The 27,269-nt window shown below is 41.8% G+C and overlaps 2 protein-coding genes across 5 annotated transcripts in view; both read right to left on the bottom strand.

Moving 5' to 3' along the window:
• Positions 1 to 16,610, bottom strand: part of fmn2a (formin 2a) — a 35,660-nt gene extending 19,050 nt beyond the window's left edge. Inside the window, exons 1-6 of one of the 2 annotated variants that reach the window (XM_046401298.1) lie at positions 16,191 to 16,610; positions 12,822 to 15,015; positions 10,026 to 10,189; positions 6,431 to 6,586; positions 4,392 to 5,254; positions 3,697 to 3,838 (exon numbers count right to left, since the gene is read on the bottom strand). In XM_046401298.1, the coding sequence (XP_046257254.1) occupies positions 3,697 to 3,838; positions 4,392 to 5,254; positions 6,431 to 6,586; positions 10,026 to 10,189; positions 12,822 to 14,970 (3,474 nt within the window). In that variant the 5' untranslated portion in view covers positions 14,971 to 15,015; positions 16,191 to 16,610. The remainder of the gene's footprint in view (positions 1 to 3,696; positions 3,839 to 4,391; positions 5,255 to 6,430; positions 6,587 to 10,025; positions 10,190 to 12,821; positions 15,016 to 16,190) is intronic. The other variant, XM_046401297.1, reaches the window with a different exon arrangement.
• A 642-nt stretch (positions 16,611 to 17,252) lies between these two features.
• The window catches only part of chrm3a (cholinergic receptor, muscarinic 3a), a 78,994-nt gene continuing 68,977 nt past the window's right edge, over positions 17,253 to 27,269 (bottom strand). For all 3 annotated transcript variants that reach the window (XM_046401301.1, XM_046401302.1, XM_046401303.1), the window contains one exon: positions 17,253 to 21,180. In XM_046401301.1, the coding sequence (XP_046257257.1) occupies positions 19,203 to 21,180 (1,978 nt within the window). In that variant the 3' untranslated portion in view covers positions 17,253 to 19,202. The remainder of the gene's footprint in view (positions 21,181 to 27,269) is intronic.

Here is a 27,269-nt window from a genome sequence, read left to right as displayed (position 1 = left end):
TGAGTGCCGGGTAGCAAAGTGGCGAAGGGACAGGACAGGAAACCCGTAGCCTACGGTGATCCAGACAAAACGCTTCCATCTACACCAGATCACACAGACCACAGACCTCTCAAACACAGAGGAAGTTATATCACCAGGCCCCAACTGTCTCAGTTTTCCCAGCTCAGCCACAGTGTCAGCGGAAAGGCCATTTGAGATATGATGCCCAATGGCTTCTGCTGTGAGCCTGTGATAGCTAACGTAGGCTAGCTGCTCAAAAGCGGTGAAAAAATAAGTAATTAGTGATGTTTTATCAGCTGCCAGTCACTCTCCCAAGAGTACAGCGTTTAGCAGTTTGCAATATAGCCAAGTTGCCTGATATCACAGAGGATCACGTTACCACTTTTTACATAAATCTAAGATGAAAACTCCTTTGTAGCATATCGGTAGTATTATTTCATAATGAAACACAGCTGGGTGCATGAACAACTACAGTTACCAAAATTAGTTTCGTAGCAAACATTTTCAGGACAACAAAACAACCCTGAAAATTTAATCTAATACACGGTCTTTCAACGATCTTATGAGATCTGTGTGTCTAAGTTTTTGGTTTAAAGAGATCCTTTAAGTCACATTATTTACATGTTGATCCATTTATCGTTTCATGGTTGGCAAATGTGGACTTTCGTCAACCCAACACAGCTCCGAATCGCATGTGAGGACCCACTTGTTCCCTCAAAAGAAACTGACAAAGAGACCTGAAAATAGAACAGCATGCAAGTTTTGAGTTGTGCAGAAAAGTGATTGAAAGTACCAATAAGAGTTTTACTGATGTACCATTTACTTTTGGTTGGTGAGAAAAGAGTTTGATCTGAGCAGTGGCAGTGTAGTGAGTTTCTACAGAAACACACATTACACACAATCAGCCAGATATTCTTTTTTATAAATAAAATTATAATAAATAAATATAACCGAAAAACCAAAAAGAAGCTCATATTGTAGTCCACAGCAACTCACTTACTCCACGGAAACACTGTTCTTCCTGTTTACATCTCTCACCTGTTAATGTGGGGTCCACAATGTTGGTCTATTGGCAGAAAACTAATCAGTCATTAACTTGATAATATAATTACTTAACTACTTCTTAAGCACAAATGCCAAACATCCACAAGTTTCAGAATTGACTTTGAGTGCCAAGAAGCAAAAGCACTAAACTTTTAATCTTGCACATTTGCATATCACATATAATTTAGCAACATGTTCTACAACAACACGTTATCTCCATCTGACAGCAGCACACAAAACAGCTCCTCTTTCAAATCTCTGCAGATAGACAGCAAGGTCAACACATGACACTGGGTGTCACTGCTAACATTTCTTCACATCTGATGCTGAAGTCAACAGAGGCCTCTTAACCGGCCGAGTTCTGACATCAAAGCTGCTCTCTAGTGGTAGCTCTGGAGAAGATGCTTGTCCCCTCTCATCAGTAGAACAGGTGAACTCACAACACACTGGAGGATGGGAATAGCTAAGTAAGTAGTGGGAGATGGGATCAAAGCATGGGGGCCAGTCCTCACGAGCTGGAGGTGTCAAAGGCTGGCTCCCAGTTGGTGTCTATTCTACATACTGGATGTTGTTGTTTTGTTTTTCAGTTAATGATGGCAATATGTCAGCACCATTGGTGTGTTGGTGTGAAAATCCACATTATATCATACAGCTATTACAGGAATCCACCCCACACCCACACAACAACATGAGCAGCCTCTTGATGTGGTGGCTGACTTCATCATGAAGGGAAGTCTGTTTTAACAGAAAAGAGGACACCCCTTCTGGCCTGCTCGTCGTCTCCTTGCCCAGTCTCATCTCCTACATCGAGACTTGCAGGCGTAGCGTCACGAATTCCCTCGGTCTCTCAGGTGTAGAAACCATCTGACAGCTCCTGAATTGTTCGACATGCTTTATGACGGCTATTTGTGAAGTAAAGCTTGAAAAGGAATTCATGTATGAAAGTGTGATTAACTTGTGAAGGGTAAATTCACTTAGCTTATCTATTGTTTCCCCACTGCTCTCGACTCCTGCGCTCAAAGCTGCAAGGTGAGTTTTTTTTCCCTCCCTTTCTCTCCTATACAGGGGCTTCAAATGAGCTACTGCAGTTGTCTAGTTAGTTCCGGGTATGTTACTCATAAAAACATATACACTAAAGTAGCTCATGTGGCTGATTTACAAGCACATACTGCAGTTTCCTTATACAGGCCTCTCAGGACTCTCTACAGCCTGAAGATCACATAATTCTCCAAAGCGGTGAGGATTGCCAAAAGTGTCACACTTGAGTGAACCCATGAAGAGATTAAAATACACATACTGTATAACCCAGGGATGAACAAGTATCAGATGCTCAGTGGTACTTTTACTCAAATACCTTACTTAACCTCAAATTTGGGGTACTTGAGCATTTCCACATTCCTTTACTTCAAAAAGCAAACAAATAAAATTATTAAAGAGTGTGGTTACTTATAAAAATGTCTCCTTAAAGCAGCAAATATCAAAGCTGGAGGCAGAAGGGATGATGAAATTGTTGAAACTGTCCCACACCTGAGAAGGACCTTTTAGCGAGGGCAAATACAACACTGGAATTTTTGAAAGAACTTATGTAATGTGGCTTCAATTAGACCTACATCATTATTATTTTTATTTGTATTATTATCATCATCATCTCAAGGGTAAAAGAGTTCATTCATTCTTGACGAGTCAAACTGCAATGTGGGAGCGGCCACAAATTAATTTTTTAAACCAATTTGTGCTTTTTCTGCATCAGTTTATCATCTCGGCAAGCGCTTTGTTAAAATAAAAGATCTCTGGTACTTTTGTATTTTAATCGTTGGTACAAACACACATGTTCTAGAGGTGTCCCCTGCATCCTCCCCAAAATCTACGCCTATGGCTGGAACATTTTTTTTTTTTTTTTTGGAGATGATTTTATATTTTGGTGTTTCAGTTCATCACTTCCCATAAACTAGGAGGATTTCCCACCCATTTCCATGCCAGAGACCAACATTTCATCTCGGCAAAAACTGTCTTCTGGGTCTCAATTAGGGTCTGACGTTCCTCCCTAGAGCAACATCATATGTGATTTAGACACATAATTTGGGCAAACAGTACATTAACACAGAAATCTTGACCAAAGCAGCTTTAAATTGTGGATCAGATGTTTGAGTTGCAGATTGATGGAGTGACATAAAGGGCATTGGGGAGGCAAACAGTCTGACTAGAAGAAATACAATGGGAGGAACCACATCACAAAATAGAGCTCCCAGGCTTCTCCCTCCCTTTTTTCCTCCCCCTCCCCTCTTTCAACAGTCATCACCGTCGTGAGGTTTCCTCACCGCACGCGAGACATTGGCTCCGTGCCACTGGATGGTCACGGGGGAGTCGAGTGGGAGCCAGAGCTCACACCACATAATAACTGTCTGGCTGTAGCAGTTCCTCCTGTCACTCAAAGCAGCTCAGAGAGCAGAGAAATGGAAAGGAACGGGGCATCGGAGGAGTGAAAGTGAAGATGGGAAAAGCCCTGAAGAGTGCCATTTTTGGTGACCCAGTGGGGATATGCATTCAGACACCATAACCATAACTTTGTCTATGTAAATAAATCAGCATAGCTGTATCATACTGTACACTGCAAACAGAAAAGAAAACACACAACCATAAAACTTACTGTACCTGCTTGGCTTTGGACTTGCTGATTGTATCTGAAATTGGCTTCTTTTTCTCTTTAACAGCGCTTTTAGAGAATAGTTCCACAAATTCTTCAAAGTTTACAGTTGGCTCCACAATTTTCTCCCACACCAGAGAGTCAGCGGTTCTAAAGATAAGAGGAAAGAGGATTTATTTACAGTGCAAGCAGGCAAGCATTCATTTGCCGTATCATTTGAAAAAAAATGCCTCGCAGTCCACTTTTACAGTGAAATTCATGTTGTTGTTATAACACAAAAGTTATTTATGTTTTTTATGCATTTCTAGCTTGTGTTTCAGCTGTTTTATGAATCATCTTTTGCAGGGTAAAAAGTTGAACAATTGTCATATCCCTCAGCCAAGAAAATACATTTAGAATTCATTATCAAGTTCTTCACTTGTATGTAAATCAAGTAGGCCCAGTCTATTTCTGGACATGTATTCAACAACAATTTTCCAAGCCATATTAAGGAAAAGAAAACCTGGTTCAAGTCTATTCACTGGTGACCACAATGCCTGGACTGCATCACTTTCATTTTCCACAAGGTTAGAATCTCTATTGCCGTCACAGCGTGTGGTAGTTGATCTTTATCTTAAGTGGACAAGCTTCCTCTCGATTCTCTACTGTTCAGAAAATACCTTGGTACAAATGATCCGCATCCATCTTCACTTTATCTCCTTACTTTTTAGCATGCAGTTGTATGCGTGTCCAGTAGAGTGGCTTCATTGGCTTGGGGGGTTCTATCACAGCCTTGGCAGGGGAAGCTTCCTGGACCATCATGGAGGGCACGGGTCCTGGTGGTGGTGGAGGCCCAAACCCTGGGGGTGGAGGTGGAGGAGGGGGGCCCATTCCAGGAGGAGGGGGTGGGGGAGGAGGACCCATGCCTGGTGGAGGAGGAGGAGGTGGTGGAGGTCCAAAACCGGGTGGGGGAGGAGGAGGAGGAGGAGGAGGAGGTGGTGGTCCAGATCCCGGAGCTGGAGGAGGAGGAGGGGGAGGGGGTGGTGGACAAGCTCCAAGACCGGGTAAGGGTGGAGGAGGAGGTGGTGGTGGAGGAGGAGCAACACCCCCTGGTAAAGGTGGTAGTGGTGGCGGCGGTGGGGGCAGACCTCTAGAGACTGTAGAGGAAGGGGTGGGTGGAGGCGGGGGTGGAGGAGCAGGAAGGGCGCTGCTCTGTTGCTTCTGCTGGCATGTGCAGACAAAGTTCTCTGTAGATTTGGGGATGGAGGATGCAACAGAGGATGACACGCTGCCTGATCCTCCGTTCAAAGGCACATCAAACTTAAACCCCTCCTCCACAGGCGAGGTCTGGACAGACACCTCCTGGCTCATCTTGTCCTGTCTTCCTCCTCTCATCTGTGAGGCCTTGGGGTGGCCAGCGCCCAGAGCTCCCATATTATCCCAGCTGCCCTTTGTCAAGGAGGCCTGCTGGCCCTGCAACACAGCAATCTTAATCCGCAGGTCATCGATGGTCCTCTCCAGCTGAGGGATGAGACAGCTTTCATCCTCTGAGGATGAATGACCTGACTTCAACCTGCTGGACTCTGTCTGTTGACAAACAAACAAAAAAGATTTTAACTTGACATGCTACCATGTAAGGGTTCACAAAAGGAAGCTTTTTTGTGTTTTTCCAACATGACACCTCACTGAAGTGATGTTTTATAAACGGCAAAACACCCATAACTGATAGAGCTTAGCGACAGAGCTATGAGCTAAAGAAGGGTCAGAAAGTCCATTATGTCTAGACTCCATCAGACCTCTGGCTCCAGACTGGTTAGAGCTGGGATGAGGGGATACCAAGAGATTTGACCCCAGAGACAGCAAGTCTCGTTGGGCCTCACATGGGGAGGGTCTGCGTCTCCTTGCACACATTTCCCAGTAGTGGTCACATTGTTGAATCTGAAGGAGAAATGTTCAGTGGCCTTCTGAAATTTATTATAATTTGTGTAAGTCCTCTAAGAAACAGGGAGGCTCACTGTGATCATCTAACGAGTATCTGAAGACAAGCCTGACCTCTGGTGGACAAAGAACAATTTACATTACATTTAGCTGATCCAGGTTTATTCTACAGTATTATCCAACACTTTGACAGATCACACTGCTCATGTTGTTTCAGATTTCAAATCAAGATCAAGTACTCATCAAATAACGACCTTAACAACTGCATTCTTCAGTGTCCATTAAACTTGCATGGACCAAAAGTACTGTATTTCAAAGTATGTACTTCTGAATGTCACCTTTGCAGGTCAATTTTGTCTTTAAAAAAAAAAATCATCACATAATTTTAATTTATATTAAAATGGTAATTTTAAAGCCAAATCAAGTAAATGTCAATCCTTTGATAAAGAAAATAGTAGCACAGCATGCAGTGAAGGTATCAGTCAGTGACAGGGTCTTGCACTTATTAGCATGTATTATCAAATGGTGGTGAACACATCATGTAAACATATTATCTTGTTTACAGGGATAACGTCTTTGACAAGAAACCTGTGAAGATTTACACTTTGTAACTGCAAACTTCCATTTGTCCACAACAATAAAAACAGAACAAAACTAAAACCAACAACAATGTTTGCTTATTATATTGAGTTTATGTAAGAGGTTACCAGAGAGAAGATGCACTCTGATGTAAGTAGTTAAACAAAAAAGCTGTAACTCAAAGTAAGCAATATGAAGGGCAAAATACAGTAAAATATTCACAGACAAAGAGACGATGTAACCAACCTGAGAATGTAGATCTCCTGGTGTCTCCTTGGTTGACGACTGATGCAAAAGGGATCTCAAGCTCGGCTCTCTGGCTGTGGTTCGCCCACCATAGAGCTCCCACAGGTGTGAAGACACTGGCAGGCCTACGGACGCCCAGGTATACAGCTGCTCCTCCTGCACACGGTGTTGAAAACAAGCAAGTGCATATGGCATAAATGAGATCACATATTTGTGCTTAAAACCTGCTTGCTCCCGTAAAGGGTTGCTGTATGTGGTGTACAGTGGGAGCACATGGTGGGACGCACTGTGATTAAAGCTTGATAACATTCACTCTTTCTCAAAACCTCAAGCATGGAAACACTTGAGGATTATAAGCAGCGGTAAAATTATAACTGTTTTTCCCTGTTGAATAGCCAATGTAGCACTCACTGCCAAAAAAACTTGAGAGCTTATTATCAACTTCTGTTTTATTCGTTATTATTTCAAAGCAGTATATTGTTTACACGGGTTAATAATTAATTAGTAATACTGCGTGGGATGTGCTGAATGTCTGACTTTCAAAGTTAACCACCCTGCCTGCATTTGCTTTGTTCAACAAAAACTCCCCTGTTCCATCAAGAAACATGTCTCTACCTGACATTGTGGAACAATTTGGTACTGCTGGACCTGATTTATTTAGGGCTGAGCATCAGTGATAACTGAGCCTAAGAACATGTTGAAATAATTATTCCTGCATTCCTTCTCCCTCCTTACTCTCTCTTGAAATGGTCCTCTTCGTGACCACTCGGACATTTGTCTGCAACACTGCCTTCAGGAGGCCTTGATATGCAACCAGAGAGCTTCTTTGGCAGTAGGTTTCTCAATGTTGAAAAGTAACCAATCAAGAATCTCATCTATAGGTAGTTTGCGTTTGAGGGTCTGTTTGTCTCTGCGGCAAATAAAAGTAATAAGCTATTTGTCAGTCAGTGTTGTTGCTATATGTTCCATAGTCAAAACTGCTTAATCGTTGTAATGTACAGACAGGCATGTCAGTCAAACAGTACCTGTTTAATCACTTAAAACAAACAGCTAATTATAATTTCAGAATTAGTCAATTCATATTCATTTATAATACTTTATAATACTTATGTACTACAGTGCAAAAGTGAATGTGTCAAAGCTGTCCCTTTGGATAACTAATCTAGAACTTTCCCTGGTTTTCTTAAACACTCTGACACTTTTCATTTTCCCAATGCTAATTATGTCCCAGGGAAAGAGCATGTAGAGCTAAAGGCCTTGCAGCGATGAACTACATGCTAATACACCTAAAGCAAATCATTACACTGTTTGGTCACATAAATCTGCTTAATTTGTCAAGACTCCATGTGTGCACAAATCATGTGTGAGCATGAATGTCTCACTTTTCATGCCAAGATTGTGTTTCTTTCAGGACAAAACCTATTACCTGGATTATGGTAACCTGATGTACCACCAGAAACACTCATATGGTACAATGTATGCTAGCTTGATGCACATCTATGCCACTCATTAGGATTTATCACTGCTGGCAAGCGTAAAAATTGATGACAATAGATTTATACAGAGTTCTTAGACACTCATCCTCTTCAAACACCATTTTTCGACTAAATGATGCTGATGGGAGTATTTAATTTCAGGCAGTATGCAGAACAAGAAACAAACTACTCATACATTTGTTCACTGCAGCAAAATACAGTGATGAAATTGGATACAAAGCCATATTTAGGTACCAAAGTGGAGGACAAATAGATGAAAGATAAAGGATGGAAATTAAAGGATGAGAGAAGTTATTAATCTCAATATGGAATTTAACCGTAAAAGGAAAAAAATATGAGAGTGAAATGTTAAATGGGTTGAAGTGAAAAGGTTGCAGAGGAAGATTGTGAGGATTTGTTTTAAAAGAGAGCGAAGCTGTTGAGATAGGAAGCAACGAGAGCTGCACTCTCAATGGCAACAGCAAAGGTTGTTCTTGGTCAAGCTGAATAAAGCAGGGCTCCAGGCCAAGGCCCAGCCAGAAGTAAGCAGAGAGTGGGGACAAAAGAGAAAGAGGCGGGGGGCAGGAGTCCAATCCTCTACAATCCTGACATGGTAAGCTTTTTGCTTGGGAAGAGCAGCCTGAGCCCAAGGCACGTGGAGCTGTTACATAACACGGTCAGCAGATGGTCTACGCAAGCACAGATGTGTGTGTGTGACTGAGTGAGTGTCAGAATTACTGAACATGTATGGGCGTCTCGGTCAGTACTTTTGCATGTGCGAGTGCACATGTGGCAGATTTGTGCATCAGAAGCGAGTGCTCTGCATTTGTGGCCTGTTGTGTGTGTACGACACACAAGCAGACTGGACTGTGAGTGTATTTATATGAACAAAACAGCTTCAGGACATGCATGTTCGGAAGTGTAGCCCCACTTTTGTCTCTCTGTGAGTGCAGTTATTTGTGTTTAGGCATCCATGCTGTGAATTTATGTGCATACGAGCATAAACTAAACAGTGTATGTCCATGCACGTGCGTCTGTGGGGGAGGTGCATCGTGCGGTTAGAGACGGTCACTAATCGTGTCACATTCTTTCAAATTTAACAGACAAAATAACAAGACTAAGAGTGTACGCTAGCAGCCAAGACTCCACCCTTGTAATATATGAACTTAGGCACACTAACATGGTCTCAGTGATGATGCTAACTGACCTAATGATGGCACTAGATGAAAAGTTGATTAGAAAAGTCAGTGGATAAAAGTCAATGAATGTCTGAACAAAAATACTGTAGTTCACGGGATAAGTGATAACACCTGATGGTCACACTAAAGGAAAAGTAAGGGGAAAACAACAAGGCAATGCTAAAAGAGATAATTAAACAGAATTCCAACCACAAGGGTCAGTCAGATGGATCCAGCTACAACAGGAACTTGGCAGAAATGGCTTCAATGGTGAACTGTGCAGGGCGATGTGATGCACATGAGATTAGGCCTGAGCAAAGCATTACTGGAATGGAGAATTAAAGATTCATGAAATCAACTTTCACATGGTCACCCTGTCTACACGCGCCACTGCACTTCAGATAATGAAATGTACTTGTCAGCCACCGTAGGGGGGAGGGAAATTTCTCTGGGATGAATCACAGTAACACAGCAACAAATATAGAAACAGATTGGAAAAGCTTTGCATGACTTTATATACTGTACATAAGCTGCTGGTGGCTGCAAATTACTTTGTATTTTCATCTGATAAGCATATGCTTCTTTTTGCATACGAGCACATGTTATACTACAGTATCTCCAGGCAGTGAATTGGTAAGAAAAGGTAATATGAGAAATGCAAATCACTGTGCACCCCCCTGGAATAATCACCAACAAAGTGCATCACAGCTTGGTATGTTTGAAGAGAAGTGGAGTTACAGTGCAGCTCTTGCCTCTCAAAGTGTGAAAATTTGACCTTCACGCTTGATTTTTAACTCAAAAATGTGTTTCTTTGAGTTAAAAACCAATCCTGTCACCCATCCACTCCTATAATTTGATTACATGGTGAACAAAAACCACTACAAAGCCATTTCAGCTATAATTCTTGTAAAACAAGTGTGACAGTGAAGATAAAGGTCTTACATTAAAGACTGCTGAGACAATGCTGTCATCCTGGAGCTCTGCAGTGTTGTCACTGAAGGGATGCAACAGACCCTGGACCAACAGTCGTTGACACAGTTCTTTCGCCTCCTCTTCTGTAGACTCATCACCAGAATGCACAGACAGCCTGTCCAACAGAGTGCGACCTGGCGACAGAAGTGCAAGAATAAATCCTGATTCTGGAATATAATTTATTTTGGTGAATCAAAGGGTTCAATAAGACATCATGTTTTATTCTAACCAAAGAGCTAAAAATAAACTTTATTTATATAGCGTGAGATGTCTCCGTTTCAGATGTGATAATTAAACACCTACACGTGCAAACTCTGTTCACACTCTTTCATGTGGGTGACAAGAGAGATGGTGTTAATTGTGCAGTGCAAAAAATGCTAAATGATACTGAGGACACAAGTTACAACATACGTTTTGGTCTTTAAAAAGTGATGGAAGATGTTGATAAGATTAAAAAGTGTGTTTTGAGTGTCAGACGGAAGGGAAAACACATGACTTAACCACATAATGTGGTTGAAAGGCTTAATAATTCTAAATTTGGATATAATACACTAAAATCGCAGTAGATTGCCTCTGCCTTGATAATCTGATGATAGAAAAATAAGTTTGAGGTTTGAGAAATATTAAAGAACTTTGCCTGGAGCAGGTCTGGATCCCAGATAGAGTTCTGCTTATTGATGATGGCAGGAAGAGAAGTAATCTATAGGGGCTGGAAAAGGTACTGATGCTGTGGCATCAACAGGGGATGCAGAGCCCAAAATACACAGCTCTGTTACTTCAGAAAGCCCAGCCATGAAACACCGTGCAGTCAGTTGTTAATGAGGCCTGACTAGTTCGATATTTTTTCAAACCATGTGATTCAAAGAACAGAAAATGAATTAATCAAGTCTTATGACTTGTGGTTCTGTGGACACTGATTTGAGTGCTTTGAATGAGAGTTTGACAAATACTAATGTAGGCTGTGGTCGTAAACGGATTGTGTTTCATAAACTGTGTAACATACATGAGAGGGACAGACAGTGTGTGAGAGACAGGCCAACTTAACTAAGTCTTGTTTCAAATTCAGAGTCAAATCAGTTCAAATTCTAGCATGTAAATCCAAAATTTGTGCTGTCAGTCTCAGAAAGCTTTGCCGGTTATCTCACAGTTTAATCAGCTTTTTGCCTACTTTCACCCATTTTGCCTTCATATCTTCCCACTTCCTCCTTTGGGCCGGATGTGACCTGGACAACTCGCTGAACTGATCAGTGTCACATGCAGGACTGAATGTTGAAATAACCAGAGTCTTTGTGAATAAAAACTGGTCGGAATATGTCCTGCAATTACAAATCACCAGATGGGGATTAGAGATACAATGTTCCCCCGCTTACCGTTTGGCTACAGCAAATTCACCTGACGAAATGCGAATGGATCTCATATCATGCCTTATTTTTGTCATGCAGAAAAACTGTCACTTGGCTTTAGCATCCACAAGTGTGCACTGTATGTGTGTGCGTGTACTGTATGTGTATGTGCGTGTGCGCTTTTTGTCTGGAATCAGAGGATGGCATCGCCTCGGGTCTGTGGCAGCGCTGTCATTCGGCCGTCTGATTTACGAGCACAGGCACAGACAGTGGAAAGCAGCTGAGCTCTTGAAAGGCACCACAACAGAAAGGAGGACAGAGTGGTATTGTTTTATTAGAAGGAGGCATTTGTTCTAAAGACGCTTCTCAGTAAAAGAACCCTCAGCGTTTCATCACGCTTTTCATGAGCCATTGTACTTTGAAATCATAACTTTGCCTATTCCAACTGTGACCATATCTAAAATGTGATAATTTGTAAAAATTCATTAGAATTTGAACTAATTAGACAATCATTTCACAATACCATTACATAATAAGCTAATCTCGGATGAGGATACGGCTTGCAGCCAAACAAACAGAAGTCATGTTTGGCCCACTGGGGATTCCCAGTAACAATAGCGATGGATGACAAACAAACTGAAATGTTTTAATGGAAGGATTCTTTGTTTTCCTCTGGTATGTTGTGTTCCCTTCTGTGAGAGCAGCGCCCTCAGTGCAGTCGGTGTGACTGCACTGAGAGTAAGAAATGACTTCTTTCTACCACATCAAAGGTGATCGGGTGATCTTATATATTTTTCCACAATGTTTCCACACAGAAAACAATATTTAACAATAACAGCATATAAAAGTCAAATTAAGGTCATTCTTCTGGACCACAAACCTCCAAAACCTCGGTTTTTAAAGGATTACGACTAATTTCTGATGTTTGTTTGTTTGTTAGGTTGGTTTTGAAATATTAACGTCAGAACAAATGGGGTTGGAGCTGACTCTCACAAACAATCTGGAGAAGCTGGAAAATGTGGCGCGAAAGGCTAACACATTGCTGGATTTGATGACAATGAGATAAATATATAATGCCACCAGCCCTCTTCCTTATATCTGTATTGTAAAGTCATGCAACATAATACTAAGTGTTTGCATGAATTAAATCTAAGCTAACAAAAGAGCTGCCTGGCTGTCAGTAAACCTGACGAATGTCTTCATCTTAGAAGCATTTCATTTTTAATTCTGTCTTCTCTGCCTCTTCAATCATTACTTAGCCTGGTTCCTATATAGTCATATTTCCCCTTATACCCCTTCCATCCAATTGGTTCAAAACTAAACAAGCCACTCCCCTCCTGGCTCACCGCCATCTACTCAATCTCCTGTTCTCTAAACTTTATGCATGGCAACAGTTCAGGTGGCTGCGTTGTTCATGACTCACCAGAGAAGACATCCAGGTAGGGTACTGTAGTAGAGGAGGTCTTTCGTGCATAATGTGTTCTCCTGGAGCCCAGTGTCCAGTAAGTCCCGCTTTTGTAACTCTTCTCTGGTGTATCCTTCTCTGTGGACCAGTCTGCAGACACAATGATGGGCCCTGCAATGGAGCACGACCTTTGCTTGTGTCTCTTAAACCCTTTGCTGCCACTGGACTGTACGGAAGCAAAGGTGGAATCTGTTTTCCTAGGCACATTGGGGCTGGTGATGGGGGAGCCAACTGGAGATGTAAGCTGCCTGGTGGTGGTCTTAACATAAGAGGGGTTGATTGGAGGGTAGAGTTTGACAGTAGAGGGGGAGATGGAGGATGTCCGTCTAGGATGAGGGCTCTGGGGGTCTGTTGACAACTGGCCAATAGACAAACTACTCTTCCTCCTTTTCAGGGACAGGAAGTCCCGTCTCCCTGTTTTCTCTTCCCCCTCCCTCTCCATGGACAGGTCCATACTGCTTACACTCTTGTGAGGACCCATTGGTCCTGCTCCCCCGACTATGGGATCCAAGCGGACACATGGCACACATGTGTTTTTGCTCTGCTGTGGGTGAAGGACTGGGCTCTCGGGGTCATCCTGAGGCTCCTCGGCGCTCTCATAAGAGGTGGTGGTAGTAGTGGTGTCAGGAAAGCTATACGTGCTGTTAGTCTTTGGGAAAAGGCTGCCGCTGCTTCTTTCTGTGTCTGGGGCGGACGAGGCGGGACCACTCTCACTCAGGGACCCTGGACCAGATGAATTTCTTGATATGGGTATGACACAACTTTCGTTCTCAAATTTGTTACACTCCCTGCTTACTTCACCATCAACTGCATGAGAGAAAACTTCATTATCGAGACTAAATACTTGGTGAGGTATTACCTTCTCAGAAGTCTTGATTCTCTCAGAGGCTGAGCCTTCAGATAAGTGGCCAGCCACCATTACCTTGTCACTGGCCTCACACTGGTCTCTTATGGCCTGCTGGATATCAGCGAGCAGGTCTTCATTTTCAGCTGCTGCAGAGTGAAAACTGTAGAGGTCAGCATCAGACCCCGAGCTCGTCTTCCGGCCAATCTCATCCACTATAGATTGGTGACTGTCAGCGGTCAAGCGGCTTAGATCCCCTTCGACATCTGATAGCATGCCTGTCTCATCAGCTGGCAGGCTTGTCTCCACAGCGGGCTTGAGCCCTGCTTTGCCAGTACGTTCTGAGCTCCCATCTTCCAACATGTCATCCTTAGACAGCCCTTTAGCCTTGGATAAACTCTTCCTGATCTTCATCCCAGAAAACACAGATCCCTTTGACTCTGATTTAGGTTTCTTTTTGCCACTGTGGTCTCCTCCTCCTCCTTTACTTATCTTGATGTGGGACTTTTTAGATTTTTTGTCCACGTCCCTCTCATCAGCATCACCGTCACAGGATCCATCCCCTGCTGCTTCACCACTTCCTCCACCTTTCTTCTGCTTTGCTTCCTGGTTCCCCATGTTCCTGAGCAGGCGGACACCCTTAGCTAACAAGCCATGCTGCTGGGGTCGAGGCTGGTCATTCTTGGCTTCCTCTTGGGCTGCCGCTGATGCTGCTCCTCTGTTGGTCAGAACCCTTTCAGAGCTGCCTAATCCCTGCTGTCTGTCCACCACAGTTGAAAGCAGCCGTGAGGATGATGTTGCCTCCCCCAGTTCCGCTGATGCTGATGCTGAAAGGAGGAGGAGACTGGCACTGACAGCTGCGGGCTCCCTACCACTCACTCCTCGCTCCCCAACCCTCCCCAGCACAGCCTCTCTAGCTCTCTGATCCTTTCTCTCTTTTTGCCCCTCCTTTCCATCCCCATCTGCTCCTGCACGCTCAGCTGTCTTGCATAACGGGCTGCTGGTCGAGCGAGCAAGGCGCTGATGCTCCAGCGTGCGCTGTCCTTGTCCATTTTCGACTGACTGGGGAAGAAATTGCTTCAGATCCTGCTGCTGATGCTCTAAAATGCGCTGCTGTTGCTGTTGTGGCTGATTAAGGAGTGAGTGCTGTTGTTTACGGAGGATGTTGGTAACGCTGCTCTTCCTCCTGCCTTTGAAAGTGGTAGTAAAGAAACTCTCTTTCAAAAAGGGCACTTGGGTCTCAACTGTCTTAATAGTCTGCATCCTGACCACTGAGGCTTCATCCAGAGGAGAGACAATCTACACAGGCTGAAGAAAAAGGAAAAGGGCAGGTTAAAATCACACTGATTCATTCTATATTGAAGCTCATCTTCACAATGCACAAGGAGACGTAATCTCTTCTCAGAGGAGTCATGAGGTAAAAGTTGAACATGAGGGCAGGCTGACATAAGAAATGTTTTGTCTCTTGTTGCCATGTCATGACATGTTTGCATTTTGTATATAGTGCTCTTTTCTCTTGACACTACCTTTTGCTATAATTTCCATTGTATGTTTCCACACTTTTATGGACTTTCTGTGTCCATTATTATAATATAAACATTTAGATTTTGCAGACTTAGAAATCTGGATTTACTCTAGAAAAGATTGTGATTTATGTTCATATTTGCTTGTTTTTTTCATATTTTATGAACATAACTAAACATCTCTAGCGTTTGGGACAACTGATGATCTCTGGGACCTTAATGGACCTTTTCTGACAATTTATAAATTTAACCAATAATTGATTAATCAAGACTGAACACTAATATAGTTACTAGTACACTGCAAATTAACATGGAAAATTTTGTTTGAAGCGCTCAAAATGCCATTTGCTGATAAAATGCTCTCACGGGATACATACTGTGTCTACAGTTCAAGACACTGTGCAGTATTACTATTGTTAAACATTTCATTTACTTTTACATATTACTTTATTTAGATATGCGTGTTCAGGCTTGCCCAAAGCATGGCTGAAGACCCATAGGATTAGTACCTATGGGTGTGGTACAGACAAAGTCTATATCCATTTGTCAATAATTACAAATATTGCCTTTTTACTTTAAGAGTCAAAAGTAAGTCGTTTAAAATGACAATTCAAATTAAGTGAACAAACCCTATTACACACAAATAAATAAACAAAAAAATAAATAAATGCATGGTGTACACTATCTTGACACTGATCCTAATCAAAAGAAAATCATTTACCAGAAATAACCAGCTCACACTTTCACTAATGTTTGTGTTTATCCAAACATATTAACCGATAAAAGTTTCTTCTTTTTGAGCCCCTCAGAACATGTTGGTCTCTACTTGGTTAAATCAACAAACATTATGTCATTACTGTGCAACATGACTCAGATTTGAAAAAAAAAATGAAAAAAGGAGCAAAATTTAACATTATCTGAAATGGTGAAAAACAAACAAACAAAAAGCAGTTAACTTACATTATAAATGACAGTGTACTTGCCTGACTGGTGGATTCCCCTCAGTGGATCAGCACTGACTGAAGAAAACAACACAAATGGGTGTTTGTCTTTGCCTATGAGCCGCTCCTTAGCCATGGGTCACATGAAACTGGTATTTTCATCATCACATGTCTGGTCTCCTTGGCCATCTCTTATTTGCACTGTCTGAGACTCTCCTCACTAACTTCATCAGCCTTCATCATGAGAACATACAGAACTGTGCAACAGTCAAAGACCACTCTTGTGTTTATTCAGTTTCTGGGTAAAATTAGACACTCAGTGCTAATGCCGTGTAGTAGTGTCATACAGTGATGCAGGAAGCACGTAGAACAAAACAGGAAAGAAAGCCAAATTCTCCACCTCCTCACTTAACATTAAGTTTGGTTTGGAGCACCCTGGTGCCACTTTTAAGTCCGTCCCTCCAATCAAGAAACGAGTATCAGCTGTGTTATCCTAACATGAGCTGTTACCAGACATGTCAGTGATCCTAACTGCTAATTTAAAAACTACAGGTTTCTGGAGGGAGTGGCATTAAGATCATTCAATTACAAAGAGGAAATCAAAGTCATAGAGGAAAAAGAAACCACTGACACTCCATCAACAATATTTTACAGAGAAAAATGTAATACCCTATTCTTTATGATATCATGCAGTACTCTCCAGACAGTTTCTGAATGACAGGAAATTAATTAACACAGTTGCACAATGGCACAGCATCCTGCTAAGATAATAAGGTCATACTTAGCAAAGATGCTGCTGGTGGTGTGTTACATTATTTAGATGGAAAAAGTAAGAAATGCAAACTTGGTGGCTTTCTTCAAAAACAAGTTTCCCAAAGCAATGGAGGCCGTAATGACTGCACAGGTCTCACAGACGGATGTGTGTAATAGAGTCAAGGCATTACTGAATAAAAAGCTTTTCATGCTCTGTAAACCTGGAATAACTTTGGATAATAAAGATAAATAAAAACCTAGAAAAGAAAAATACACAATCATGACCTGCGACACACACACACACACACACACACACACTGAAAGGAAAAAACAGTATTTGTCAAAAAGTTTTTAGTTTGTTTATTGACTTAAAATATGATTGGCATACTTAAAATGTAACAAAATCTTTGTGTTTACCATTTTGGTAGTTTACATTCCCAATATTTAAGTACAAAACTGCCATATTTTAATGAAGAATGCATTATGACACTGGAGCACATTGTGATGAAAGCAAATAAAATTCCTTATTGTTATTTTTTTTAACATCTCTTTTACGTACAGGACATAAGTCACAATAGCATGTATGTCCGTTGCATCTAACAATACATCCAATACACAAATTCTTCAGTATGTCGGTTGTCATACAGTTTATGCTGTGCCTTCAATAGCTTCGGCACAATATTTAAGAATTGGGTGTGGCAATAATGTAAAAATGAACTACTTGAGATAAGAATAATATAATGTGTATTAAAAAAATTTAAATAACTTCTTGCACAAGCTGAAATGCACACTTGTATGCAGACTTTATGTTGGTAGATGGTGTTTGCCCAGTTTGTGAATAAAAAAAAAACCCTGATGCACTGTAGACCAAGACAGCTTTTGATTCTGTTTACAAATTACAATTCCTGTAAGTCTGTTTGGTTAATAATTTTGAAGAAGAAAAACTTCACCCCATAAATAATATGAAATTAAACGAAAGGGAAAAAAAAGAAATTAAACAAAAAATAGTTTTAATAAAAAGTTATAATATTGTACCTTCAATAATTGTAGACATTTCTTGTCTTCATATTTGCAGAATGAGACTTCGATGCTGCACTATGGAAGCTGCACTGGCAGGAAAACATGTCTTTCTCAAGCCACTAGAGGCTGCCATTGCTCTACTGTATCAAAGATGAGCAGTTGTTCACAGAATCCCTTAGATGTGTCATTCAGTGGTAAAAGATAGTGTAAAATCAGAACACACATCTTTATAAATGGACATCTTTGTGTTTGCAATCATTGTGTATCAAGTCAGAAATACCAAATGTACACAAACAGAATATCATCACTGTATAATCATCACTCTCGACAGAGAACTGCAAGTACATATAACACAACCAATGTACTTATTGTCTCCACCATAAAAACCACAACAATCACATTGAACACAATAGCAGTTCACTGACTGTGGTGCCACACAGAATATTCACAACTCAGTTCATCAGAAGAGTCATCTTCAGACTGGCTCAAAATCTCAGGAATATCTAGAAAAATCAATGATGAATATCACAAAAAAACAGGTCTCTGAAATTCTCTGAAATTAAGGACACAAAAGAAGCTTTTAATATTCCACAAGAAAGACACAAGAAAGCTATATCCATGTAGAAAGGCAATGTACAGACGTTCTAATAAAAACACATGCCAGTCAAGAAAATGGCAGGTCAAATCAGTACAATGTAGAAGCCCGTGAACACAAAACAGTTTTTGCGCTAGCTTTCAGTGACATATTACAGATACATAGTTCTGTTTGAAATGCAAAACCACTCTGCACGTTACAGATCTAGCTACCCACAAAGAGAAATGATACGAAATGTGGATCCCCAACCCTGTGGCAAAGATATCCTTTCCCCTTGTGTCAATTGCACTTCAGTAATTCACCTGCAATGCATTTTAAAGCCCTTTTCTATCATTTTCCCACTCCATTCATTTTCTTTCGACTGTTCTAGCGTGAAATGGTAAGCAGTTCTTCAAGGACAGAGGAAAAACTTTCATCTCTGGACATCACCTTATACACACCCTTTATGTATACAAACAGCTTTGCTAAATGGATGCACCAACACAAACACATACCTCAAGACCACCACATATTGCTTTGCTTGACATATCAGTCGAGAAACATGTTTAGAATCTCTAAGCAAAGAAACTCCACAGAAACAACTACATGGATGCTTCTTCCTTTTCCTTGTCCTATGTTAAATCCTTTGATTTCCTGTTATCAACCATCCAAACTTCCTGTCCCTTATGTGGACTCCCTGGGAATCCTGCTGTGGAAGACCACTGACCTCTGCTGGAACTGCTGCTTCCTCCTTTTTTTCTGGTCCCAGCGGCACAGCAGTATCATCTTAAAGGTTGTACGGAAAGTCTTGTTGCACAGGGCGTAGCACATTGGATTGACTGTGCTGTTGACATAGCACAGCCAATACCCTACTGCCCACAGGGTCCCTGGGATGCAGACTTCATTGCAGACAGCATTGATCAACACCATGATGTTATAAGGTGTCCATGTGATGATGAAAGCTAAGAGGATGGCACTGAGAGTTTGAGCTGCCTTCTTTTCCTTCACTAAGGACATGCGCTTCCTCTTGGTTATCTGAGTCCGAGCTCGGGTTGCAAAACGCTTCGCCAGAGCTGCCTCTTTGAAGGACATCGGGACAGAGGGAGATTTGGTGGTGGTGCTGGTGGTCGTGCTATCAGTGGCAGTGGTGGTAGCTGTTGGAAGATCATCTGGAGAGCCTTGGTTACAGGTAGCCTGGATGGTAGGCATTGACTGAAGCTTGCGTGAGCAGAAGCGTTGGTGGCAGCTATTTTCTGAATTGTTTGCTCCATCTGGAGTAGTAGTGGCAGTGGTGTTGGTGGTGAGTGTTGAGAGGCTGTCTCGGTTATATTCTGCCCCCCTGAGAGGATCCTCCTCTGAGGCTGCATCCAGATCCTCACATGAGGTGAGTTGCGAGTTGACAGCAGCCTTTATGCCAGGTAGGCTGAGAACAATCGAGAAAATAGCATGACTCTGGGAAATCATTTCTCGGCCCCCACAGTCCTCATCCTCTGAAGACCCAGAATGGTCCAATGAGGCGGCAGCATCATTGTTGTTCCAGCTGTCGCTGCTGCTCTGGTCTGCATCACCCTCCCCCTGGCGGGTACTACCAGGTCTCCAAGAACGAACCCCAGGCCAGCAGTGGAAGCGGCCAATGAGCTCCTGACATGTGCTCTTCCTCTGGGGCAACCTTGTCAGCTCATAGCTGCTGCAACTTCGAGAACTTCCTGTCTGATGGACAAAGCGGGCTCTATCGCGACCACCATTCCCACTTCTTCCTCCTATGCCACCACGACCTCCAGAACCCTGCAATCCCGCTAACTCTTTTGAACGGTTCTGGGTCTCCTTGTAAATACGCCAGTAGAGAACACTCATTATCGTCACAGGCAGGTAGAAAGCCGCCATGGCCGTGCAGAAAGTTATAATGGGCTGTGAGAGGAACTGAATGTAGCATTCATTTGGTGGTACTGTCCTTTTACCCTCAAAATACTGCCATAGGAGGATGGCTGGGGCCCACAGAACGAGAGAAACAAACCAGGCTAGGCCGATCATGATCCCAGCTCGCTTTGTGGTCCTTTTGGCCCGGTACGTCAAAGGCCTGGTGACTGAAAAGTACCGGTCAAAGCTGATGACCAGTAGGTTCATAACTGATGCATTGCTTGCCACATAGTCTATAGTGAGCCACAGGTCGCAGGCCCAGTTGCCCATTGCCCAGTAACCCATCACAAGATAAGCTGTGTACAGGTTCATGGAGATGACCCCTATGATGAGGTCAGCCACAGCCAAGCTCAGCAGGAAGTAGTTATTGACCGTCTTTAGCTGGCGATTAACCTTGAAGGATACCACTACCAGAATGTTGCCGATGATGGTGACCAGTGACAACATGCCTGTCAGCAAGACAATGAGAACAACCTGCCACACAGGGTGGCCACCCAGGGGATCAAGGGCTGCAGTACCATTCCCATTCTGGGATCCGAAGGTGAGGTTTAAGAGTTTGCTGGTGGAAGAGGAATTATCATCAAAGGGACTGGCATGAAAGGCCAACAGGGGGGCTCCTCCATTTCCTCCTTGGTGCAGAGCATTTGACTGCGAGTAGGCTCCAGCTGCTGGGGTAGAGGTGTTGGCAGTCAGGAAGAGACCAGGGTCTGTGCTGTTTGAGCTCATTGTTATGTCCTGGCATATTCTAAAGACAGAGACAGAAAGAAAGACAGAAAGGGAGGTAAGAAGGGGCAGAGCGTGGGATGGGAGGATAGAGTGACAAAGAGAATGAAATGGAGAAAGGACACATGAGTTGTTGACATTCCTGTTCATATCCAGTAGATGAGGCTAGAAACCTATTTTAACAAGCTGCATGTCCGAAAAGAAAAGATTGATGTTTGGGTCTAATTTGTCTATCCTGTGAAACAATCAGTCTTAACTTCATTTGTAGATGATCTGTACTCTCACTGTAAATGTATTGCAAGCCATGTATTAAATTAAAGCTTGACATCTAAATCAATAGTACTTAGACAGCCAACACTTTGAGAGACTCCAATCAACACCTGTTCCTTATGACACCCAGCAAGTTGCAAACACATTCCAGTTACATACAGGTAAGTGTTGGGATTTCACTTTGCATAACATTAGGCCTTGGACAGTGGTTTTCTCCTGTCTGGTCAGGAGTGGAGGTAGCACACTGATGGTGTTTATTCAAAATTTTGCTCTGGTGTCTTGTGCCAATCTGTCTTTCAGTGCGTTAGTCAAACACATGCAGAGTCAAATCGTTTTCCAGTGATGTTTTCCAGTTATACTATTAAAACTTTGGCTAGGCCAGGCTAGTTTACACCATTATGTAGACATCACTCTAAGTATGGGCTTTTAGAAAGCATGAAGAATGGAGGACAAAAACGAGATAAATTAATTGAGGAAGCACTCTCGGGAGGTATTCTGGCATTTCTTTCCATGTGAATACAGACGTTTTTGGCGTCGGTTTAATGACGCAAAATCCCGTGGTTAATTAATTTGTCACCAGATTTGGTGTTCCAGGAGCCCTCTTAGGAAAGTAACGCTGTTGGCAGAGAACTTCACACATAGACAAAACTTAAGGGTAAAACAGAGAGAAAATAGCAGTCCAAGAGCTAGTAGCAACATGATCCTGGACAGTATGAAGTGCTGTATTCAGGAATCACTTCATGACGGAAATGCATGCAATAATTTTTGTAAAACCAGTCTTAGACAACTGGATAATAAGATGAGGAACTGTCATTTTGGAAAGCAGCATGACCTATCCAACTTAAGTTTTGCCATGCAATCATTTGTAATCACTGTGGTGGTTCTCATTCAGATGAGCGCATGTATATGTTTGTACTGAAACAAAAAAAAAAAGATACTTGAAAACAAATGTAAATCAAGACATGTAGGAAGTTTTGTCAAGAAAGTGTCCTATAAGTGAGTGACTGTAAATGTCTCTAGAGAGCTAAAGCATGGTATAAAACTGACAAATCTGTCTTTTCTTTGGTACATTATGAGTATTGGACACAGTGATTTTATTAGGAGTATTTAGGTTTGCTCAGCACGGTCACATTTAAACTTCCAGGTCTGAAAAATACACGTGGGTCACATGACTAATTGTCACAGTCTTCACTCTTTCAAAGTGTCGCAGCATTTATCAAAAGGCACTGCTCTAATATATCACAAATTTACATTCTTTAACAACAACATGACATGTAAATATTAGAGTTACAAGAATTAAGCCACCGTATATAGTTTTAACTTAAAAAAAACAAAATTCCAGATACAACTGACTGAATATGATATTTTTAATATCTTTAGAAAAACAGACTATTGGTCCGACAGCTGTCCCTCTACCGCTAAATAGGAAGGGTGAGTGCCAGGGAACCTAGCGGCTCACCTCTCCCTAATAGCCCAAATTACCTGTGGACAGAAGTTTCATTTAATATTTTCATGTCACAAAAAAGATCTCAAATCCTGTGCTTCAAGAAGTCCATAAAGTTCAATTGTGTTCAGTTTATTAAACTAAAAAGCCTCCTTTTTTGAGGGCTTGTCAATCAAATTATCCCCTCTTGGATTTGGTCTCACACTTTTAATGTCAATAACTTTGAGAGAAGAAGCCAATCACGTGTTTTTTCTTCTTGTCGTGTCAAGCCATAGTATAATCCATGTTATGGTTTCTAATAGCAGGCTTATGATCAGCAGCTTTCAGTTTGAGACAACACTTTGTTTGGCCTTCAGAACATTAAGCAAAATGGCCATTTCAAGATTTTCTTTCCTGAATGCGGGCTAATAAACATAAAACCGCATAAAAATGTCATCTATGTACCTTCTGAAGAAACAAGACGTTATTTGCGATGGGTTATTGTCAAATATGTGTGTCTTTTCATCATGAAAGCAATGAACTCGGTGTTCTTCTGTTGGCGTTTATGACAAACAACGACCTGTTAACACTGGGAAACAATACATGCATTAGCAAACACATGCAAGCGCGATCATAGCAATCCCATATAAAACCACAGCTGCACGCGCACGATTCCATCCCACAGGCAAAGGTATTTGAAGCTGAGTGCTGCACCTGTGCCTTGACAAAATCTCAGACTTCCCACAGAGCTGTTAAAGAACCCCAGTAGCCAACAGCAACTGACAGCCGTTTGTGACACTGAGCACACACTGCTACTACTATTATCAGGAGGCTATCAGTGCATCCACTCACAAACACAGAGAGTATGTGCTCACATTTCACACATGCTACTGTGACATGAGCACATACATACACCCTCTACATCATACCTGAATAGATAAATACAGCACATGCATGCACACCCATATCTGAAAATAACCTACAACAGTCTTTAAGTATAATATGTGAAAAACAAAATCTAATGTATATGAACACAAAAGTCAAATTAAACAATTCCAAACTGAGTACAAAACAATAAGACCTACGAGAACACGTGAAGTACTGCAACATCTGTGACAGACATTAAACTTAAAAGCCTCTCAAGAAAACAAAGTCTGCTTTCAACTCTTTACAAAGCAAATTCCTCTGAGCGTGTGAGATTGCAATGTGTTGCTAATGAGTGTTAAACATCTTTTAATTGGCTTACGAGAGCAAAACGTGCCTGTGTGATGATAAGAGCTTCAACAGAAGGAAATCAGTCTTTAATCTGCTACCTTGACTTGCTGTAAACACAGAGGCTGGAGGACGGGAATTAGAAAAGCAAATAATGACAGTTTTAAAACGGAAAATCAGAAAATAACAATGCAGTCAAGTGCTTAGTGCCCTGTGTGGGGAACAGATGCCTATGAGGTTTGCAGAACAGGTTGAAGGAAAACTGAATCTTATGGGTAAAAACCACATGTCGATAACTCAGCACAGGCACAGGTGAGTAGAGAAAAGCCTCAGATGCAAAGCTTTACGGCACACTGTGAAAAATAACATGAGTTACACTGATTAGAAAAAATGATGTTGTTAAATATACAACATATGAAGCGCATGTGTCTATTTATTCATGTTCACTCCATTTCATGCACAACACTGACTCATATCAGGGCAAAAATATTTACACAAGGAAAAATTAAGCCTTGATGTTGCCTCAGATTGTAATGGTTAACTATCAAACATTTACATCTGTACTCCTCTGGGAGCAGAAACTAGCTGCACAACACAGTGATGGTGGTTTTTTGTGCTATTTGTTTTCTCCTGTTGAACTGATCAAACCTGCATGCAGCGGATGACAACATCCATCCAATTTGGGTGGGCTAGTTAGACTTTTGACAACCAGTTTGCTATTACGGTGAAGTCATCAGAGTCCCTCCAAGTCCCCAGTCAGGACCTATATCTTAAGGCAGGCACTCAGGTGGGGTGATTTCAGGTGCACAGAGAGATCAATACTCATTTACTGTGTTGCAACACAACGTGTTCCCTGACATTTTGAGGCATTTGTCCCAGCAGGGTTGGACAGTGCAATCCAACTCGGTTCCAAGGTTTCATCTAAATGCTTGTGTGACTAATACGTGGCCATTTCAGGTTTCTATTTTCAGCAACTAATCTGGCAGAGCAGTGATATGGGCAGACGATGTCCAGCAAGGATGAGTCATGTTTTCAAGTAGTTTTTAAATAAAGGTTAAAGCTGCTATAATTTGAATCTTGGTCACTTTGGCTTCCCCTAAACTGCTCCAATAACCTTTCAGTTAAGGGGATGCCGTTCTTTTCTCATTTACACAGGCATGAAGTCAGGGAGGTTTAATCTGGAGTTTGTGTTTTAAAATAAAACTGCTTTTTTCATGCTGTCTTGTCTAAAACTTAACAATTTGGCCTCCCCTTGCTCATGTTGCATCTTATGTAATGTGCACTTCAGAGCCGGAGCCAAGCGCAAAGATAAATCTGGAGGGAGACAGGGTTTTAGCAGTTTTCTATAATGAGGCATTATTGCAAAAACAACTCAGGCATAAGCAGCTCAAACACAGAAAAGGTGACCATACAAGGCATAATCAGTCTTAACCATAAACTCAAAACGAAATATACATAGACAACTGGCTGAAAAAGGCTAATAGGAGGAGGAACGATTGGAGAGGTAGATTGGACTGACAAAACTAGACTTATGAGGCACCAGAAGTTCCAAGGGAGCAACTACAGACTGAATTTACACAAATTTAGTCATCCAGCAGTTGCAAAGCAATGGTTTTGTGATTACCATCGCTGGCTGGGCAGTGCAGTATTGCCAAACAGGATCCATACTGCTGCCTTGTGAGACACATTAAGCGCAGGACAGAGTCAGGATTTCAAGCAGAGATTACTGACCATGTATTAAAAGCAACAACGCCTTTGATTTTATATAATTATGATGTGCTATTTAGAAAAAAGTCTACCCCACTAGACCTTCTCATTTAAGTCTCTGCTATCCCTCTGATGATGTGGTATTACAAAACAAAGAACGACACTCAAAGATATACGATGCCTAATCCAGGTCATACTGAGTGATAAAATGTGGTGAGCACGCCAGTTTCAGGATGAAATGTGATCTGGAGAACAGAGCCACCACGCTGACTGCTCTGTGGAGTTATTGATTTCTGTCTGCTGTGTGAAGAAGCCTTGCTGTTAGACCAAGCCTGGGGTGAACCAACTCTGACCCAGAAGTTTTGTCTTACATTTGCAAATACTACACCAATACAAGATGTAAGATGCAACTGTAGTGGTATTGGCTAAAAGTTGACATACATTACAGATTGATGCAGACACTGTATTATCTGCCCAATGGGTTAAACTGTGTACTCATCAGTGACGGGCCGTTACAATCGCAATTATAAAAAAAAAACATCGATACTATCCAAAAATGCACTATGACAAGGCGTGGCATTAGAGAGAGAGGAATGTCGCATGTTGAGGATAATTGCCATTGTTAATACAACAAGAAACACAGTTAAGACAACTCCAAACCTCTACACTACAACCACAACTGTGCCATGTACATCATCAGGAGCAGTTCAAAATTGATAGTCGCACTTGGCTGTGACTTTTGCTCTGACCGACCAATCAGAGGGCGGAAGAATGCTGACGCTTCACAGAGCCAGCTAGCCAGCGAGGTTCCTGAAATCTGATTGGTTAAAGAAACAGTCAATGGTTAATATAGTCTAAACTGCGTGGTCCAGCACTACTTATTCTGAAGGCCCTGGGCAGATCAGACTGACGTGGCAACACATAGAGGCTGAAATCTGATTGGACGAAAATCGAACATCCACATACACGTACTGGAAGCGGTACAGCCGAGAGAAATGCTACGAAATGAAGAGAATAAAGCGTTGGGAATAAATTAATACAATTTCATGGAACAAATATTAGAATTTAGATTGTAAATGTAGGTCAGTGTTTGTGATAGTGTTTACTCCAGCAGAGAAGGCCTTGCTGACGGCCCACCACTGGAATTTATGGAATCCATAATCTATTTGATATTTGAAATTAGGAAAAGGAGGTGCTAATAACTTTGGAGGCATAAGGAAGATGACAAAAGAGTGACTGCAGTCTGATGCTCTTTCCCCATCACCTGATGTGTGGTCCAGTGAAACACCAAAGACACACACACACACTCGGAGCTGCTGTGAAACAATAGATCACATTAGAAGAACTGTGTAAATCTACAACTTTCTAATTAAACACAAAACTATATGCTGTACTAATGCAATATTTGGTGAAAAGTGAAACGTCATTTCAAATCCTTATATAAAATATAAACTCAGTTTCTACCTGTTTCTAAGAGAGAGCAGTAAGTACTTAAGTTG

The sequence above is a fragment of the Scatophagus argus genome, chromosome 10 (assembly GCF_020382885.2).
Source record: "Scatophagus argus isolate fScaArg1 chromosome 10, fScaArg1.pri, whole genome shotgun sequence".
Classification (NCBI taxonomy): Eukaryota; Metazoa; Chordata; class Actinopteri; family Scatophagidae; genus Scatophagus; species Scatophagus argus.
This window is presented reverse-complemented; position numbering and strand designations above follow the sequence as displayed.